The sequence below is a fragment of the Phyllobates terribilis genome, unplaced genomic scaffold (genome assembly GCF_046119375.1).
Source record: "Phyllobates terribilis strain yellow unplaced genomic scaffold, ASM4611937v1 Scaffold_11__3_contigs__length_659146591, whole genome shotgun sequence".
NCBI classification, from domain to species: Eukaryota; Metazoa; Chordata; class Amphibia; order Anura; family Dendrobatidae; genus Phyllobates; species Phyllobates terribilis.
The window spans coordinates 281,662,079-281,683,206 of record NW_027362771.1 but is presented as its reverse complement, the minus strand read 5'-3'; the positions used below and the strand labels follow the sequence as shown (position 1 = coordinate 281,683,206).

Below are 21,128 nucleotides of genomic sequence, written 5' to 3'. Positions count from 1 at the left end.
GTTTGACACGACACATCAGCCCCTAATCACTTTAAAAGAAAAATATTTAAAATGCATGGGGACTCAGATAAAAGCTTGCCAAACATCCATAAGATCCATAAGATTCCCCTAAGAGGTAACAAGTGAATGCCCTTGGTTCTAATATCTAGAACCAGTGATTGGCAAGCCAGCGGAGGGCCAGAGGACTATGTACCAGACCTGGAACCCAATTCAAAGACATTAAATTCGGATACAGATGAATAAAAGTTTGAATAGCAGTAAACTATAATATGCATATAATATTTCTACATTACAAAAGTTATATAGTTACATCAGTTGAAAAAAGTCCTAGGTCCATCAAGTTCAACTTTTCTTCACCAATTATACATTTTTTGTTATCTATAACCCACAATGTTATGTGTATCGAGGAAGTCATCCAGCCCTATTTTAAAAGCTGTTATAGTGTCTGCCATTACTACCTCTTGTGGTAGGGCATTCCACAGTCTGACTGCTCTGACTGTAAAGAACCCTTTCCTATTTAGCTACCGGAATCGCCTTTCTTCCACCCGTAATGAGCGCCCCCTGGTCCTTAGTATTGTCTTTGGAAGGAATAAGTCATGTGCCAGTCCCTTGTATTGACAACACGTGTATTTAGCTTATAAAGAGATACGTCTCAGGGAAGATCTCATTTATATGCATGCACAAGCCCAACCTCTTACTCATATGAAAGGCCTTTTATCCCTTGTAATAACTTAGTTGCCCACCTTTGAACTAACTAACTTCTGAATATCCTTTTTAAAATGTGGAGCCCAAAACTGGAATGTATATTCTAGATGAGGCCTCCCCAGTGATTTATAAAGGGGCAACAGTACGTTGGGATCACAGGATTTTCTCTTTCTTTTTATACATCCTAAAATCTTGTTTGCTTTTGCGGCTGCTGCTTGACATTGAGTACTGATGCTCAGCTTACTTGTAATCAGAATACCCAAGTCCTTCTGCTGTTCTGCAGTCCAGAGTATATTTCCATTTAATGTATATGCAGCAATAGGATTACTCGGTCCTAGGTGCATTACTTTACATTTATCAATATTAAACCTCATCTGCCAAGTGTATATCCATTCAGACATTTTATCCAGATCGTTTTATAATCTTGTCCTGTCAAAGTCAGTTTTTAATATCCTACAGTTTGGTGTAGTCAACGAAGACTGATACTTTACTCTCAATCCTATCCACAAGCTCATTAATAAAGAGATTAAAAAGAAACGGCCCTAGCACAGATCCCTGCAGTATAATTCTACATATTCATATGAAAATATTAGGAGCTATGCAAATATAAACTTCTGTCCTATGACTCTCATATATAGCGGGTGAAATATGTATTGAACACATCACCAAATTTCTAAGTAAACATATTTCTAACGGTGCTCTTGACATGAAATTCTCACCAGATGTCAGTAACAACCCATCCAATCCTCAAAGGCAAAGAAATCAAACTATAGATATCCATAAATTATGCGTAATAATGAGAAATGACACATGGAAAAAGTATTGAACACATTTACTTAAATTTAATTAATACTTTGCACAAAAACCTTTGTTGGTGATGACCGCTTCAAGTCACCTCCTGTATGGAGAAACTAGTCGCATGCATTGCTCAGTTATAATTTTGGCCCATCCATCCACACACTCTTCACATCCTGAAGGTTTTGTGGGCTCCTTCTATGAACTTTGAGATTTAGTTCCTTCCACACATTTTCTATTGGATTCAGGTCAGGTGATTGGCTGGGCCTTTCTTGCAGCTTTATTTTCTTTCTCTGAAACCTAATGAGTTTCCTTGGCTGTGTGTTTGGGATTATGGTGTTGCTGAATTGTCCACCCTTGTTTCATATTTATCATCCTGGTAGATGGTGTCCATTCACCCTTCCTTCAATTATACGAAGTTTGCCAGTGCCATATGCTGAAAAACAGCCCCACACCAGGATATTCCCACCTCCAAACTTCACTGTTGGTATGGTGTTTTTGGGGTGATATGCAGTGCATTTTGGCCTCCAAAATGGTGTGTATTATGGCATCCAAAGAGTTCAATTTTGGTCTCATCTGACCAGACTATAGTTTCCCAGTATTTCACAGGCTTATCTAAATGACGTTGAGCAAACTATAAATGCGCTTGAACATACTTTTTGTTCGGTGATTGAGTCTTACATGGTGAGCATGCATACATGACATGGAGGTTGAGTGCATTACTTACGGTTTTCTTTGAAAACAATTGTACCTGCTTATTCCAGGTCTTACTGAAGCTCTCCACAGGTGGTCCTTGGCTCTTGGACAATTGTTCTGAACATTCTTTTCACTCTTCTATCTGAAATCTTGCGGGGAGCACCTGTTCTTGTTCGGTTTATAGTGAAATTATGTTCTTTCCACTTCCAGATTATGGCCCCAACAGTGCTCACTGGAACCTTCAGTAGTTTAGAAATTCTTCTGTAACCAATGCAATCAGTATGTTTTGCAACAATAAGGTTAAGAAGGTCTTGATACAGCTCACTGGTTTTACCCATTATGAGATGTTTCTTGAGTGGCACCTTGGTAATGAGACACCTTTTTATAGGCTATTAGTTGAACCAGCTGATATTTTTCACTAAGTGGCAGGATTGATTTCTAATTACTGATAAGATTTCAGCTGGTGGTATGACTTTCTATGGCTTTTTGCACCTCTCTTTCTTCATGTGTTCAATACTTTTTCCATGTGTCATTTCTCATTATTACACATATTTATGGACATCTATGGTTTGATTTATTCGCCTGTGTAGATTGGATGGGTTATTACCGACATCTGGTGATAATTTCATGTCAATAGCACCTTTAGAAATATATTTACTTCCAGCAGGTAAAATAAGTATTGAACATTTCACCAATTTTCTAAATTTGTGACGTGTTCAATACTTATTTGATCAGCTGTAAATCTACAAAGTCACAATTAGCAACTTCAATAATAACATCCAATTAGACCCCAAAAAACACACGAAGGAGTGAATGGGCTAATTAAAAACTATTCAATATTTTATTCCACATAATTAAAACATTTAATTATAATGAATTAGACTTCCAGTATAAAAAGGTAGCAGATAGAGAATAACAACTAAATAAAGGGCAAGGATAGCATATATCCTAATTCCAGGGCTGTGGAATCGGAGTCGTTGTCCATTTTGGTGGAGTCGGTATAAAATGGACGGACTCATAAAATATATAATAAATTGGGTACAGTATTTCAATACAGTATGTGCTGAACATTTTTTCAAAAGAATTTGGGAAAGTTATGAAATGTCCTATAAGTGTCTGTCCTATTCCTGATCTATGATCTAGGCTTTTAGTTGAGATGAATGTGTTCTCTAGTCTTAAAATAATTAGATCAGATTGGCCATTTATGAAGGAGGATCTGATGGAGGCAATACTATTTCTCAGAACAAATTCATAGACTGCACAAATGTTCAGTATGTTTTTATTGAAAACTGTTTTTTCCCCACTTACTGCATAGTGTATTACATATTTACAATTTATGAAAGTTTTTTTTGTGTTCTAAAGTTGTATTCCAATAAATATATTTTATGTTCTATCTAAATAGCTGGATTATTGTATCATAATAGTGATGAAAAGCCAGATTTTACCATTTTACTACAGTAAATTTATCACTTAAATATGAGCCATGTATGAGGGAGTCGTAGTCGGGAGTGGCAGTCAGGGAAATTGAAGAGTCAGAGGTTTGGCTTACCGACTCCACAGCACTGCCTAATCCTAATGCATCACATATTGACCATTCAGCAAATATCCAGGTACAATTGTGCAAATTGCTGACCTCACTCGCAATGTATTGTGCCAAAGGTTTGCTTACTGTTGTAGTTATTACTCAATCTCTGCCTACTTTTATACTTTATGTCTTCATTGTAATTAAATGTTTGTGTTCTATTTCTGTGGAATAAAATAATGAATAGTTTTTAATTAGCCCATTCACTCCGTGTGCTTTTTAGGGCGTATCAGCATTAATTGATCCACATTTGTTCCTTATTATCTCCAATGTAAAATATTTAGTGAGATGGTAAAAAAAAAAAAATCTACTGACTACAAAGTATTTATCTACACCATTACTTTATATACAGTTATATGAAAAAGTTTGGGCACCCCTATTAATCTTAAGCTTATTGTTTTATAAAAATTGGTGTTTTTGCAACAGCTATTTCAGTTTGATATATTTATTAACTGTTGGACACAGTAATGTTTCTGCCTTGAAATGAGGTTTATTGTACTAACAGAAAATGTGCAATCTGCATTCAAACTAAATTTGACAGGTGCATAAGTATGGGCACCTCACCAGAAAAGTGACATTAATATTTAGTAGATCCTCCTTTTGCAAAAATAACAGCCTCTAGTCGCTTCCTGTAGCTTTTAATGATTTCCTGGATCCTGGATGAAGGTATTTTTGACCATTCCTCTTTACAAAACAATTCCAGTTCAGTTAAGTTTGATGGTCGCCGAGCATGGACAGCCCTCTTCAAATGATCCCACAGATGTTCAATGATATTCAGGTCTGGGGACTGGGATGGCCATTCCAGAACATTGTAATTGTTCCTCTGCATGAATGCCTGAGTAGATTTGGAGCGGTGTTTTGGATCATTGTCTTGCTGAAAGATCCATCCCCTGCGTAACTTCAACTTTATCACTGATTCTTGAACATTATTGTCAAGAATCTGCTGACACTGAGCGTCCCTCAACTTTAACAAGATTCCCGGTACCGGCAATGGCCACACAGCCCCAAAGCATGATGGAACCTCCACCAAATTTTACTGTGGGTAGCAAGTGTTTTTCTTGGAATGCTGTGTTTTTTTGCCGCCATGCATAACGCCTTTTTGTATGACCAAACAACTCCACAGGACCTTCTTCCAAAAAGAAATTGGTTTCTCCAAATGTGCTTTTGCATACCTCAGCCGACTCTGTTTGTGGCGTGCTAGCAGAAACGGCTTCTTTCGCATCACTATCCCATACAGCTTCTCCTTGTGCAAAGTGCGTTGTATAGTTGACCGATGCACAGTGACAAGTTGATGCTGCAGCTCTCTGGAGGTGGTCTGAGGATTGTCCTTGACTGATCTCACCATTCTTCTTCTCTGCCTTTCTGATGTTTTTCTTGGCCTGCCACTTCTGGCCTTAACAAGAACTGTCCCTGTGTTCTTCCATTTCCTTACTATGTTCCTCACAGTGGAAACTGACAGGTTAAATCTCTGAGATAGCTTTTTGTATCCTTCCCCTGAACAACTATGTTGAATAATCTTTGTTTTCAGATCATTTGACAGTTGTTTTGAGGAGCCCATGATGCCACTCTTCAGAAGAGATTCAAACAGGAGAGCAACTTGCAAGTGGCCACTTTAAGTAGCTTTTTTCATGATTGCATACACCTGGCTATGAAGTTCAAAGCTCAATGAGGTTACAAAACCAAAAAAATGCTTTAGTAAGTCAGTAAAAAGTAGGTAGGAGTATTTAAAACAAGAAAATGATAAGGGTGCCCATACTTATGCACCTGTCAAATTTTGTTTGAATGCAGATTGCACATTTTCTGTTAGTACAATAAACCTCATTTCAAGGCAGAAACATTACTGTGTCCAACAGTTATTACATATATCAAACTGAAATAGCTGTTGCAAATACGCCAATTTTTATAAAACATTAAGCTTAAGATTAATAGGGGTGCCCAAACTTTTTCATATAACTGTATGTATACACTATGGCCCTAATTCATTAAGATTGCCCTTTTTATGGCGGTCTTGATCAAGATGTGCCATTAAAATGTGTGCACCAAGCACCACTGCAGAAATAGTACCCAACTAAGACGGTCATAATTTATGACCCTTTTGTGGAACATCTTTTGCTGAATTTGACGGCTGTGCCAGGTAATGACGCCTCACAGAGAAGCTGCACTCATTTTTTAAATAGTTGGTGGCACTGGCTGGGACTGACATAAAATTCCAAAGGTCACAATTGCCCAAGTACGATGTGCCTAAGACAATTTGCAACATTTCAATCAATTTGCGAAAAATGTTTGATGAATTGGCCTTTTGACTTTGGCTGAAATCAAAACTGCTCCTTACCTCCCACTCTGGATAATCATGTTGTTTGAGTTCCTCCTTGTGAGTTCCTGGTAGAACTACAAGGCATCCATTGCTTCGGTCAATATGCTCCATTGCTGTCCAAGCACAAACCATGAGGTCTGCAGGCCTGAATGGGAAGTAATGCAGATCCTGATGCATTGGATGCCGAGAGGTCTTTTTACCTGGAATAAAAGTTATTTCAAATTCAGAAACTGATGTTATGATCATTCATATAACCATCAAATGAGGGAAACATAGGTGACCATGTAATACATGGTTGTGCCGAGTGGATCTTCAACCTTGCTTATGGGTGGGAAGGGCGTCCTGTCCAGTGTTGATCTTCAGCCTTGCTCATAAGTGGGAAGGGGGCCCTAAACAGTATTTTTATTGCTTGTTCAGTGGATACTAGTAGGTTTACTCTTTTAGGGAATTACACCATTTCTCCATTTTTAGAAGTCTATCATAGTAACAGTTTTTCTTTAAACTATCAAGTATCAGATCTTTAGAACTGACCAGGATAAATATTCTAAAAAAAAAAATAAAAAAAAAGTCACCAAACAAACAAAAAAATGTCACAGTCCTTAAATGCTGATTGTTGCACGGTCTAGAGAAGACATTTGTCCCTGATACATAAGCTCTTGCTTGGCATCAATGGTTCTCCTGGTCTGGGGAGGACTTCCTCTCCACAGGTGTGAAAGGATTATCCTATTTTAAATCTTCAACAGAGTCATATTGAGAGCTTTTAACACACAGTGAATGATGTAAAAACGAAACCCAAAAAAATAATGGAAGAATTGTTTTTGTTTTTCCATTTAATTTTTATCACACAAATAATCTTTTAACCAGCTTCCAATATACACCCCTTAACATTGAAGGAAAAGTCGTGGAGATATGGAACTCACAGGATTGACATTTCATGTTAATGATATGCAAATGATGAAAAAATGTAAACATAATCTTCAAAACATCTCGATTTATTTCAGCCAAGGTGTGTATCAGTGATTGTCTGAGGAATCATCTGCCACGCTGAATGCGTTTGGAAATGCAAATCATGAAGATCTGATGCCAGCATCTCCCTTTTCAACTGCAGAACAATAATGTACCAGATGTGCTTGATGGGAGACAGGTCTATAAACACTGCTGGCCATAGTGGTAAGTTTAGGTAACACATGCCGCTCGCAGCAGCACAAGCAACATACGGCCTAGTGTTGTTGTGTAGAAAAATGTCTCCCAAGAAGAAATAGCCATACCGCTGGCTCCATAACAACATCTATAATGCTGAGCTGTTAGTGTACTGGGAATGAAGACTAGAGAGGTCTGGCTAACGGCCATTTTGCCACTACAAAACCATAATTTCGGGAGTAGGACCAGTGGTATTTTCCATTGTGAAAACTTCTTCATGTCGTTGCCCACGTGGTCTAGTCAGGGTCAAAGAATGCGATGTAGTGATCTATTCTGTACTGTAAGTGAAACTGGATATCTCAAACCAAGCGCAAGGCATACTGCGTTTACACAAACCATAAGAAGGCATTTGCGCGACATTGAGCCAAGGACAAGACATCCAGCTACAGGTGCTCCACTGACCTCATGTCACCATAGTGAAACGCAAGATGACAGTGGAGGATGAAATAGAAGTCTATCTGCAACGATGAGTTCTGCTTTTGTCTTAGACACAATGATAGCTGCAGATTGGTCTGGAGACCATGTGGGCAACACTATGAAGAGGCCTCCACAAGGGAACATGAAAGTGTCCTAGGAGTCATTTTTCAAACATGACCAGGCGGTCATGTTGCTGGTGTTAACTGTGAGCAGCCCGTGTGGCCTAAACATGCTATCATGGCCTGCAGCGTCCCATTGAACACATCTGGGACGTCATTGGTTGACAATTGCAAAGGGAGCTGACAGAAGTGAATCTTTATAATTTGCATGCCCACGTGTATTCAGGGTGGCAGAACATTCCTCAGACGATCATTAACCCCTTTACAGCCTGTGCCGTATTTGTACGCAACAGGCTGTAACCCCCAGTTCAGTGAAGGCTCCGGCGCTGAGCCCGCACTGAACCGGGCACATGTCAGCTGATTCTTACAGCTGACATGTGCCCGCAACAGCCGCGGGTAGAATCGAGATCCACCCGCGGCTGTTAACATGTTAAATATCGCTGTCAATCTCTGACAGCGGCATTTAACATCGCTGGTCCCGAAGCGCGTCACTTACCCCGCCCATCGGTGACCAGTTACGTGATCGCGGGTCACCGATGCGTGGGCATGACAACCCTGGGTCTGCAGCAGACTCCAGTGGTTGTCATGAGCTGATCGCTATGAGCGCCACCTAGTGGTCGGCGCTCATAGCACAGGACCATTTCTGCTACATAGAGGTGATCAGACAAGTGCTGTTTCTAGTCTCCTATGGAGACTATAGAAGCAAGCAAAAAGTGAAAAAACATTTTTAAAAAATATTAAAAAAATATAAAAAATATAAAAGTTTAAATCACCTCCCTTTCGCCCCATTCAAAATAAAATAATAATAAAAAAAAAACAAGTACACATATTTGGTATCGCCGCATTCAGAATCGCCCGATCTATCAACATAAAAAAAGAATTAATCCGATCGGTAAACGGCGTAACGAGAAAAAAATTCTAAATGCCAGAATTACGTTTTTTGGTCGCCACAACATTGCAATAAAATGCAATAACGGGCGATCAAAACATCGGATCTACCTCAAAATGGTATCAATAAAAACTTCAGCTCGGGGCGCAAAAAATAAGCCTTCACCCGGCCACAGATCCCGAAAAATGGAGACGCTACGGGTCTTGGAAAATGGCGCCATTTATTTTTTTTTTTAGCAAACTTTGGAATTTTTTTTCACCACTTAAATAAAAAAAGAACCTATACATGTTTGGAGTCTATGAACTCGTAATGACCTGGAGAGTAATAATGGCAGGTCAGTTTTAGCATTCAGTGAACGTGGTAAAGAAAAAAAATAAAAAAAACATCTGTGGTATTGCACTTTTTTTGCAATTTCACACTTGGAATTTTTTTCCCGTTTTCCCGTACACTATATGGTAAAACTAGTAATGGCGTTGAAAAGTACAACTCGTCCCGCAAAAAATAAGCCCTCACACGGCCATATTGACCAAAAAATAAAAACGTTATGGCTCTGGGAACAGGGGGAGCAAAAAACAAAAATGCAAAAATGGAAAATCCCAGGGTTGCGAAGGGGTTAATAACCTCACTAGTAGCATGCCAAAGCATGTAAGTGCTGTATCTCTGCATGTGGTGCTCAATACTGAATAAAGCGAGATGTTCTGAAAATTTTGTTTCCTTTTTTATCAATTGCATATCATTAACAAGTCTAACAATCCTGTGATTTCTATAATATTCTTTTTCCTTCTTGGTGTTGCAATTTCAATGTTGAGGAGTGTATATGGTACAATAAATACAACCATTAAAAATATAACATGTCTTGCAAAAATCAACATTAGTGAAAAAAACAACAAATGGATGTGGTGGGAAGGGGTTATATCTCCACCTTCAAAAGATGAACAATTATAGTGCAGGACTCAGCCTAGTTTAGTGCAGTCTGCTTGCGTGTTAACTGCAAAAACCTGTAATAGTGAATTAGAAAAAATTATTATAATTCAGTGTTCTGCTCCTGCTGCCAGGCTACTATCTTCAGTGTAGGGGCGAGTGCTGTAAAGTCTGATGACCTATGAAGATGGTAGCCTGGCAGCAGGAGCAGGGCACTGCCTAGTTAGCACAGCCTGCAACACAGACTTCTGGTGGTCTGTGCTGCAAGTTTACAGCAAAACCCTCTAATAGAGCGATTTAGAAAAACGATTATACTGCATAGTCCTGCACTATGATCGGTTTTATTTCAAAGTAGAGATGTGCTTTAAAAATCACTGATTTTTCATCTGTTCATCAATATTGCGTAAATAGCATTTGCATAAAGAATTAACCCTGGTGTGAAACTTCTTCTTAGGATTTTTTATCTGAATCCTCAGCTGTCAGTTTTAATATGGCACTTCATGGCTATTGGCGTAATTAAGCTGTATTTATTTACTACACTTATATATAACAACTAAACTGGAAACAAGCCAGTCTGCGGTTATTACCATTCACTCATTCTACAACTATGAAAAAATAAGAAAGGGAATAATTTGTTAAAATTTGTTAATTTCTAGTGTGTAATTTACTTCAGAAATAGAAACCCACATCATTAATTAAAAAAATAATACAATTATAATATATATATTAGGGTGACAATGTGTTCTATAGAAAAAATAAAAATTAGTTTTATTCAACGTCTCACCCCCTATAATTGTTACACATAATGATCTGTAATATCCTTTAAAAAAAATCGTTTTTTTTGTCGTGTTTACAAGGTGGCTCAATGTCAGCTCTTGAACACTTAATATCCGTTAAAATAGGATTTGGGTAGTTTTAATATAGAGCAGCAATAAGGGCCCCACCGTTCCTTGAAACTCTCTCCAATTTGCTTATTTGTAAAGAATATTTAAATATTATTAATATCAGTTTATATTTCCTGTTTCACAGTAAACTTGCCAGATTACAGACAACATTCAGTATTATTCACTGTTTTAGGTAAGTCTAATCTCTAAACATGTACGCAGCAGCCAATACCACTCCCATCCATGTGTCTTTTACTGTCTAATTACATTTTTGCCTGAAATTCACTTACGTTAATTTATAATAGTAATTTGCAAGTTTTGATGAGCGATATTAGGGTGATTTGCAGCAACTATGGTAAAGTGAAGTTTATTCGACACGACCAGTAGCAACACTGGTACAAAGGCTGGTGCGTGCGTCCTCCTGCAACAGAAACTGCAGAAAGAACTATGAGTTTGCAGTGTAGGCACCACATTCACAAGCTAATTATTGCACGAATGTTTGATAAATTGTGGCCGGCATTAACAGGTCCAAATATAAGGTTGTTCGAGAGATGTTCGGCTGCTTGGAATCAACTGGATAAAACCAAGTTTTTTGCTGGAATGGAAGATGACTTGAGCTAGGTCCACTTAAGGAGTGTCTAGTGGAATTTTGCACCAAGCAGCTTGCACAATGCCATCCAAGAGATGATTACAAGGAATTGTTAGCACTGGCACTCCTGTTTCTTCGTTCGCTGGCAAACCCAGACATGCACATAAACACTCCAGACGCCTACCATGGGGCCAAAACGATAGTCAAAGTGATATACGCTCTGAAGATTTTCATGTTTCATCACCAATTTCGTTTAACTTTAACAGAGTTAAAAAATCTCCGGCAATTTTGCCCTGTCCGCTTATACTTGAAGGCTTAGTACCTCTGTCAGATCCCAGCCACATCGCCGCACAATGACTTGAAATTACTGCAAGAACTTGTAGCATACAAAGGAATAAACGCGCCTGTTGCTGAGGCAGCAATAAAAACTTTCAACAGACACCTGTGGCGCCCAGTGGGTCTGGTTTTTTTTGACAATGGTGTTCCAACAGTAGAAAAGTTGAGATAGTACTGGCTCTGCAGAAGGAAGGCAGCTCAACTCGCATGCTGCTTACCGAAGACCTTGTGTCACACAAGAAGCTTCATCACTTCATGTCGTCCAACACAAAAGACTGTTTGTTGCACTGGAAATAAACTAAGATTTTCTTCATTAAGATCCTTGTCTGTGGCACACTAATGCAAGTTACATCGTAGCATCATCAAAAGTCGCTGGATTGAAAATCATGAATGATGCCACCGAATGCTTCATTGCACTCATGAGTACATTCAATTCATCACAGAGCACTCAAGAAGACCAGAAACAGTTTATTCTCCAGTGTGTGGAGAAGCAGCGCCATGACTATCCTGAACCAAACAAAGCGTGTTTCATTAAAAAAGTGAAACCGTGAATCTACTGTAAAAATTGTACATTTATTACAATTAATTGTTAGTTTTGTGATGATTGAGCCACCGGTAAACAATGTTGCAATATTACGAAACTTTGTGTATGTTACAATAACACCAAATGGAATTATTCCCTGGGGTGAGAACTAAAAATGTAATTATATATACACACACACAATATTATTTTTATAGTTTTTTTTAATATATATATATATATATATATATATATATATATATATATATATATATATATATATATACACACACACATACACACTGTGTTCCAAATTATCATGCAAGTGATATTTTCTCAGATTTTCCCAAATTACCTATATGAATTGCAGTCATTGTAATTTTCCAGTCAAATAACTATTAGAGTACAATTAAAAGGTTTTTGTACAAACTGCCTATGATAACAGTATATTAAAAAAAAAATAAAACACTCAAACTGCACTCAAAATGCATGTTCCAAATTATTATGCACAGCAGAGTTTTCAACCTTTTCATTTTAATAAAGAACAAAAAAAATGGTCATTTTTGAAATTATAAGCATTAGCAGGTTATTACAAACTGAAATCAAACAGTTTTCAACTCAAAACTTTATTCTAGGTGATGTTACATTTGCACATAGGACCGCTTGTTCGAAAGGAGCTTCTGAACTCTCTCGTTCATTGAATTTGTCAGGTTTTGGATGGTTTCTGCTTCAATTGTTTTGCATGAGGACAGAATACCCTTCCGGAGCTGTTGCTTAGATGTGAACTGCCTCCCACCATCATAGACACTCCTTTTGATGATGCTCCAGAGGTTCTCAATGGGGTTGAGGTCAGGGGAGCATGGGGGCCACACCATAAGTTTGTCCCCTTTTATGCCCATAGCAGCCAGAGATGCAGATGTGTTATGTGCAGCATGAGACGGGGCATTATCATGCATGAAAATGATCTTGCTGCGGAATGCACGGTTCTTCTTGTTGAACCATGGCAGGAAGTGCTGTTTGAGAAACTCAACATACATTATGGAGTTCATCTTTACCCCTTCAGGGATCCTAAAGGGGCCGACAATCTCTCTCCCCATGATTCCAGCCAAAACATTACTCTACCTCCTCCTTGTTGGCGCCGTAGCCGTGTTTGCATGGGGTGTCCATCAACCAGCCATCCTCCACTCCATCCATCTGGACCATCGAGCACTGCACGGAACTCATCGGTGAACAAAACAGTTTTGAAGTCAGTCTTCATGTATTGTTTGGCCCACTGGAGCCGTTTCTGCTTGTGTGCAGTGGATAGAGGAGGTCGACAGGATGGCTTATGCACAGCTGCAAACCTCTGACGGACCCTGCATCTTGTTGTTCAGGGGACGTTGGAGGCACCAGCAGCTTTAAAAACTTGTCTGCTGCTATGACAAGGCTTTTTTGCCGCTGCTCTTTTAACCTGACGTAATTGCCTGTAGGAAAGAGTCCTCAATTTTCCCTTATCAGCACGCACACGTGTGTACTGTGAATCAGCTACATACTTCTTGATTGTGCGATGATCACGATGAAGTGTCTTGGCAATGTTGATTGTAGTCATGCCTTGACCTAAACACTCCACAATTTGTTGCTTCTCACCAGCCGACTCATCCTTTTTCTTTCCCATTTTGGCAGAAAATGTAGGCTGCTTAATAATGTGGGACATCCTTCTTAAGTAGTCTTGCCTTTCATTGGACACACCTGCCAAACTAATTAGCACAGGTGTCTGCAATTGCTTACAGTGATATAAAGAGCCCTGACACACATCACCATCAATGAGTTTAACTGACAAACAAAAAAATTCTTACCTTATCACTCCTAAACACTTTTTGCATAATAATTTGGAACACAGTGTATATATATATATATATATATATATATATATATACACACACACACTATAATTATATATATATATATATATATATATATATATATATATATATATATATATATATATATATATATATATATATATATATATATACATATACACATACACTGCTCAAAAAAAATAAAGGGAACACTCAAATAACACATCCTAGATCTGAATGAATGAAATATTCTCATTGAATACTTTGTTCTGTACAAAGTTGAATGTGCTGACAACAAAATCACACAAAAATCATCAATGGAAATCAAATTTATTAACCAATGGAGGCCTTGATTTGGAGTCACCCCCAAAATTAAAGTGGAAAAACACACTACAGGCTGATCCAACTTTGATGTAATGTCCTTAAAACAAGTCAAAATGAGGCTCAGTATTGTGTGTGGCCTCCACGTGACTGTATGACCTCCCTACAACGCCTGGGCATGCTCTTGATGAGGTGGCGGAAAATTGTACATTCACACTAAAGGCATCAAAACTATGAATGTGGAATTATATACTTAACAAAAAAGTGTGAAACATCTGAAAATATGTCTTATATTCTAGGTTCTTCAAAGTAGCCACCTTTTGCTTTGGTGACTGCTTTGCACACTCTTGGCATTCTCTTGATGAGCTTCAAGAGGTAGTCAACGGAAATGGTTTTCACTTCACAGGTGTGCCCTGTCAGGTTTAATAAGTGGGATTTCTTGGCTTATAAATGGGGTTGGGACCATCAGTTGTGTTGTGCAGAAGTCAGGTGGATACACAGCTGATAGTCCTACTGAATAGACTGTTAGAATTTGTATTATGGCAAGAAAAAAGCAGCTAAGTAAAGAAAAACTAGTGGCCATCATTTCTTTAAGAAATGAAGGTCAATCAGTCTGAAAAGTTGGGAAAGCTTTGAAAGTTTCCCCAAGTGCAGTTGCAAAAACAATCAAGCACTACAAAGAAACTGGCTCACATGAGGACCGCCCCAGGAAAGGAAGACCAAGAGTCACCTCTGCTTCTGAGGATAAGTTTATCCGAGTCACCAGCCTCAGAAATCGCAGGTTAACAGCAGCTCAGATTAAAGACCAGGTCAATGCCACACAGAGTTCTAGCAGCAGACACATCTCTACAACAACTGTTAAGCGGAGACTTTGTGCAGCAGGGCTTCATGGTAAAATAGCTGCTAGGAAACCACTGCTAAGGACAGGCAACAAGCAGAAGAGACTTGTTTGGGCTAAAGAACACAAGGAATGGACACTAGACCAGTGGAAATCTGTGCTTTGGTCTGATAAGTCCAAATTTGAGATCTTTGGTTCCAACCATCGTGTCTTTGTGCGACGCAGAAAAGGTGAACGTATGGACTCTACATGCCTGGTTCCCACCGTGAAGCATGGAGGAGGAGGTGTGATGGTGTGGGGGTGCTTTGTTGGTGACACTGTTGAGGATTTATTCAAAACTGAAGGCATACTGAACCAGCATGGCTACCACAGCATCTTGCAGCGGCATGCTATTCCATCCGGTTTGCGTTTAGTTGGACCAGCATTTATTTTTCAACAGGACAATGACCCCAAACACACCTCCAGCAGTGTAAGGGCTATTTGACCAAGAAGGAGAGTGATGGGGTGCTACGCCAGATGACCTGGCCTCCACAGTCAGCAGACAGTATATATATATATATACAGTACAGACCAAAAGTTTGGACACACCTTCTCATTTAAATATTTTTCTGTATTTTCATGACTATGAAAATTGTACATTCACACTGAAGGCATCAAAACTATGAATTAACACATGGGGAATTATATACTTAACAAAAAAGTGTGAAACAACTGAAAATATGTCTTATATTCTAGGTTCTTCAAAGTAGCCACCTTTTGCTTTGATGACTGCTTTGCACACTCTTGGCATTCTCTTGATGAGCTTCAAGAGGTAGTCACCGGAAATGGTCTTCCAACAATCTTGAAGAAGTTCCCAGAGATGCTTAGCACTTGTTGGCCCTTTTGCCTTCACTCTGCGGTCCAGCTCATCCCCAAACCATCTCGATTGGGTTCAGGTCTGGTGACTGTGGAGGCCAGGTCATCTGGCGTAGCACTCCATCACTCTCCTTCTTGGTCAAATAGCCCATACACAGCCTGGAGGTGTGTTTGGGGTCATTGTCGTGTTGAAAAATAAATGATGGTCCAACTAAACGCAAAACAGATGGAATAGCATGCCGCTGCAAGATGCTGTGGTAGCCATGCTGGTTCAGTATGCCTTCAATTTTGAATAAATCCCCAACAGTATCACCAGCAAAGCACCCCCACACCTCCTCCTCCATGCTTCACGGTGGGAACCATGCATCTGTTCACCTTTTCTCCGTCGCACAAAGACACGGTGGTTGGAACCAAAGATCTCAAATTTGGACTGATCAGACCAAAGCACAGATTTCTACTGGTCTAATGTCCATTCCTTGTGTTCTTTAGCCCAAACAAGTCTCTTCTGCTTGTTGCCTGTCCTTAGCAGTGGTTTCCTAGCAGCTATTTTACCATGAAGGCCTGCTACAGAAAGTCTCCTCTTAACAGTTGTTGAAGAGATGTGTCTGCAGCTAGAACTCTGTGTGGCATTGACCTGGTCCCTAATCTGAGCTGCTGTTAATCTGCGATTTCTGAGGCTGGTGACTCGGATAAACTTATCCTCAGAAGCAGAGGTGACTCTTGGTCTTCCTTTCCTGGGGCGGTCCTCATGTGAGCCAATTTCTTTGTAGCGCTTGATGGTTTTTGCAACTGCACTTGAGGACACTTTCTAAGTTAGCCCAATTTTTCGCACTGACTGACCTTCATTTCTTAAAGTAATGATGGCCACTTGTTTTTCTTTACATAGCTGCTTTTTTCTTGCCATAATACAAATTCTAACAGTCTATTCAGTAGGACTATCAGCTTTGTATCCACCAGACTTCTGCACAACATAACTGATGGTCCCAACCCCATTTATAAGGCAAGAAATCCCACTTATTAAACCTGACAGGGCACACCTGTGAAGTGAAAACCATTTCCGGTGACTACCTCTTGAAGCTCATCAAGAGAATGCCAAGAGTGTGCAAAGCAGTCATCAAAGCAAAAAGTGGCTACTTTGAAGAACCTAGAATATAAGACATATTTCAGTTGTTTCACACTTTTTTGTTAAGTATATAATTCCACATGTGTTAATTCATAGTTTTGATGCCTTCAGTGTGAATGTACAATTTTCATAGTCATGAAAATACAGAAAAATCTTTAAATGAGAAGGTGTGTCCAAACTTTTGGTCTGTACTGTATGTACGTACATAATAAATATATATATATATATATATATATATATATATACACACACACACACATATATATATATATATATACACATACACACACACACACACATATTTTAGTTTTTTTCCCCATCCGCTACGGCTAGGATCGTAGCATTAATTTATTAGTGTTTTAGAAGCTGCTTGCCTGCATCTGGAGGCTTATTGATCAGCATGGTGTGCATGGACATGATGTTAGGGCCAAGGAAACACTCCACATACTTCAGAATCTAAAAGACAAGAACAAGTTGTCAGCATACAATACTGTGCAAAAATTTTAACAGGTGTGGAACGAATGCTGCAAAGGAAGAATGCTCTCATAAATAAAAGTGTCAATAGTTTATTTTTATTACTAAACAAAATGCAAAGTGAATGAACAAAAGAGAAAATCTAAACCAAATTATTATTTTGTATACACCCACCCTTTGTCATTAAAACAACATTAATTATTCTAGGTACACTTGCACAAAGTCAGATATTTTGTAAAATTACATTCAGGTATATGAGTAACCAATTACACCAAACAGGTGATCATGATCATTTCCATATATAGGTTGAAAGACAGTCACTAACTAAAACACAACAGCTGTGTAGGAGGCTTACAAGTGGATGAGGAACAGCCAAATTCTGCTACAAAAGGTGTGGTTGTGGAAGAAATATAGTTTCATGTCACAGGTCATACACCATAGCAAGACAGACTGACAACAGCAAGACACAAGGTAGTTATACTGCATCAAATAGGTCCCTTCCAAGCAAAGATTTCAAAGCAGAGAAGGTTTTAAACATGTGCTGTTCAAGCTCTTTTGAAGAAGCTCAAAGAAATGAGCAACGTAGATACAGTGGTCATCTAATGAAACTTAGTGCAGAAGATGAAAGGCACATCATGCTTACTTCCCTTTGAAATTGGAAGATGTCCAGCAGTGCAATTAGCTCAGAACTGACAGCAGCAACCAGTTAAATCCAGCTACACCTATCTACTATACTATAGAGAATTCTAGCCAGATATGGTCTTCCTAGAAGAATTTTGGCCACAGAGCCATACCGTTGATATGGAATAAAGACCAGATGACTCAAACATGCATAAAAACATGTGAGCCAAAAAGAGGTCCAATGAGTATATGGGAGTTATATAGAAATCATAAAGCCAAAAAAAGATACTTCCATTCAAAATTAAAATAATTAGATAATCTTTATTAGTACAAATTAATAACAAACAATACATAACATATAAAACAGGTAAAAGAAGTTAAACTGCAGAGACTAATATCAGGTAAGTATGAATAAATTATCTGTGTCTTATGAAATAGATGCCGACTCGAATAACTCACAGTTCATGTACACAAATGAATCTGAGAACATAATATAATAGACCCACATGGAGAAAAATATACCAATATTCAAATAAATAACTAATGGTAGTGGCCTTAGACATAGACAATACAATGTCTCCACCTAGTGGTGTATTGGTGTTACAATTTCAAACACAGAGCTCTTAAAGCGCACCTGTCAGCAGGATTTTGCTTCGTAAACCCCATACGCTGCCTTTGTAATTTCTCTCCCAAAGTGAAATTTACATTTACATGCCCCAAAATGGCCACCGCATCTTCCAGTTGTCGAGAGATGCTACTGCGCACGTGCGGGCACCATTTTGCTGCACCCAAATTATTTTTCCAAAAGCAAAATGTCGCCTGCGCGTGCGCAGTAGCATCTCTCGGTAACCGAAAGATGCCACAGCGCATGCGCAGGCAGCGGGCCATTTTGGGGCATGTAAATTTCTCTTTGGCACAGAAATTACAAAGGCAGTATTTAAAATAGTAGGCAGGTCACTGAAAGCTCAGTGACCTGTCAGAGGCCACAGATAGGCATACATAATGAGAGCACCAGCTACAGCCCCTCCCAAAGGCCCACCCCAAAGCACGAGAATATCATTATCGCGGAACTGAAAATAAAGATTAGAAAAGAACCACTGGACGGATTTCATCAACAAAGGTATAATTTTACTCAGTGTAACGGCGCCCACCTGACAGTGTATGTGGTTTACTAAGCACAATCCTGCGGACAGGTGCGCTTTAAACAAAACTGTATTGAAATGGTTTTAATATGCCAATACTGTGCTGGGTGGGTAAATACATGAACACAATTGAAATAGGAATGACAACCAAGTGTCATGACATGTCTCTGCTCCATTAAATAAGTAAAGTGCTAGTGCTTATGGATTCCAACGCTATCCTTTAATATGGAACAGACACAGGTCCTGGCACGCAGCTGTCCAAAAATCAACACATGACATTACACTGTGTTCCAAATTATTATGCAAATAATATTTTCTCAGATTTTCCCAAATTACCTATATGAATTGCAGTCATTGTAATTTTCCAGTCAAATAACTCTTAGAGTACAATTGAAAGGTTTTTGTACAAACTGCCTATGATAACAGTATATTTTTAAAAAAATAAAAAACTCAAACTGCACTAAAAATGCATGTTCCAAATTATTATGCACAGCAGAGTTTTCAACCTTTTCATTTTATTAAAGAACAAAAAAATGGTCATTTTTGAAATTATAAGCATTAGCAGGTTATTACAAACTGAAATCAAACAGTTTTCAACTCAAAACTTTATTCTAGGTGATGTTACATTTGCACATAGGACCGCTTGTTCGAAAGGAGCTTCTGAACTCTCTCGTCCATTGAATTTGTCAGGTTTTGGATGGTTTCTGCTTCAATTGTTTTGCATGAGGACAGAATACCCTCCCAGAGCTGTTGCTTAGATGTGAACTGCCTCCCGCCATCATAGACACTCCTTTTGATGATGCTCCAGAGGTTCTCAATGGGGTTGAGGTCAGGGGAGCATGGGTGCCACACCATAAGTTTGTCCCCTTTTATGCCCATAGCAGCCAGAGATGCAGATGTGTTATGTGCAGCATGAGACGGGGCATTATCATGCATGAAAATGATCTTGCTGCGGAATGCACGGTTCTTCTTCTTGAACCATGGAAGGAAGTGCTGTTTGAGAAACTCAACATACATTATGGAGTTAATCTTTACCCCTTCAGGGATCCTAAAAGGGCCGACAATCTCTCTCCCCATGATTCCAGCCCAAAACATTACTCCACCTCCTCCTTGTTAGCGCCGTAGCCGTGTTTGCATGGGGTGTCCATCAACCAGCCATCCTCCACTCCATCCATCCGGACCATCGAGATCATTTCATGCATGATAATGCCCCGTCTCATGCTGCACATAACACATCTGCATCTCTGGCTGCTATGGGCATAAAAGGGGACAAACTTGTGGTGTGGCACCCATGCTCCCCTGACCTCAACCCCATTGAGAACCTCTGGAGCATCATCAAAAGGAGTGTCTATGATGGCGGGAGGCAGTTCACATCTAAGCAACAGCTCTGGGAGGGTATTCTGTCCTCATGCAAAACAATTGAAGCAGAAACCATCCAAAACCTGACAAAGTCAATGGACGAGAGAGTTCAGAAGCTCCTTTCAAACAAGCGGTCCTATGTGCAAATGTAACATCACCTAGAATAAAGTTTTGAGTTGAAAACTGTTTGATTTCAGTTTGTAATAACCTGCTAATGCTTATAATTTCAAAAATGACCATTTTTTTGTTTTTTATTAAAATGAAAAGGTTGAAAACTCTGCTGTGCATAATAATTTGGAACATGCATTTTGAGTGCAGTTTGAGTTTTTTATTTTTTTTTTAAATATACTGTTATCATAGGCAGTTTGTACAAAAACCTTTCAATTGTACTCTAATAGTTATTTGACTGGAAAATTACAATGACTGCAATTCATATAGGTAATTTGGGAAAATCTGAGAAAATATTATTTGCATAATAATTTGGAACACAGTGTATAGACATGAAAGACAAGAAAAGGGATTTCACAGACAAATACACACTTCATAGTTTACCAGAACGAACCCTCTGACGCGCGTTTCGACCTTAT

At 38.9% G+C, this 21,128-nt stretch overlaps 1 protein-coding gene across 1 annotated transcript in view; it reads right to left on the bottom strand.

The window, feature by feature from the left end:
* PHYH (phytanoyl-CoA 2-hydroxylase) overlaps positions 1-21,128 on the bottom strand; it is a 46,897-nt gene that overhangs the window by 8,396 nt on the left and 17,373 nt on the right. The window contains exons 5-6 of the mRNA XM_073652375.1: positions 17,320-17,401; positions 6,111-6,292 (exon numbers count right to left, since the gene is read on the bottom strand). Of these exons, the coding sequence (XP_073508476.1) occupies positions 6,111-6,292; positions 17,320-17,401 (264 nt within the window). The remainder of the gene's footprint in view (positions 1-6,110; positions 6,293-17,319; positions 17,402-21,128) is intronic.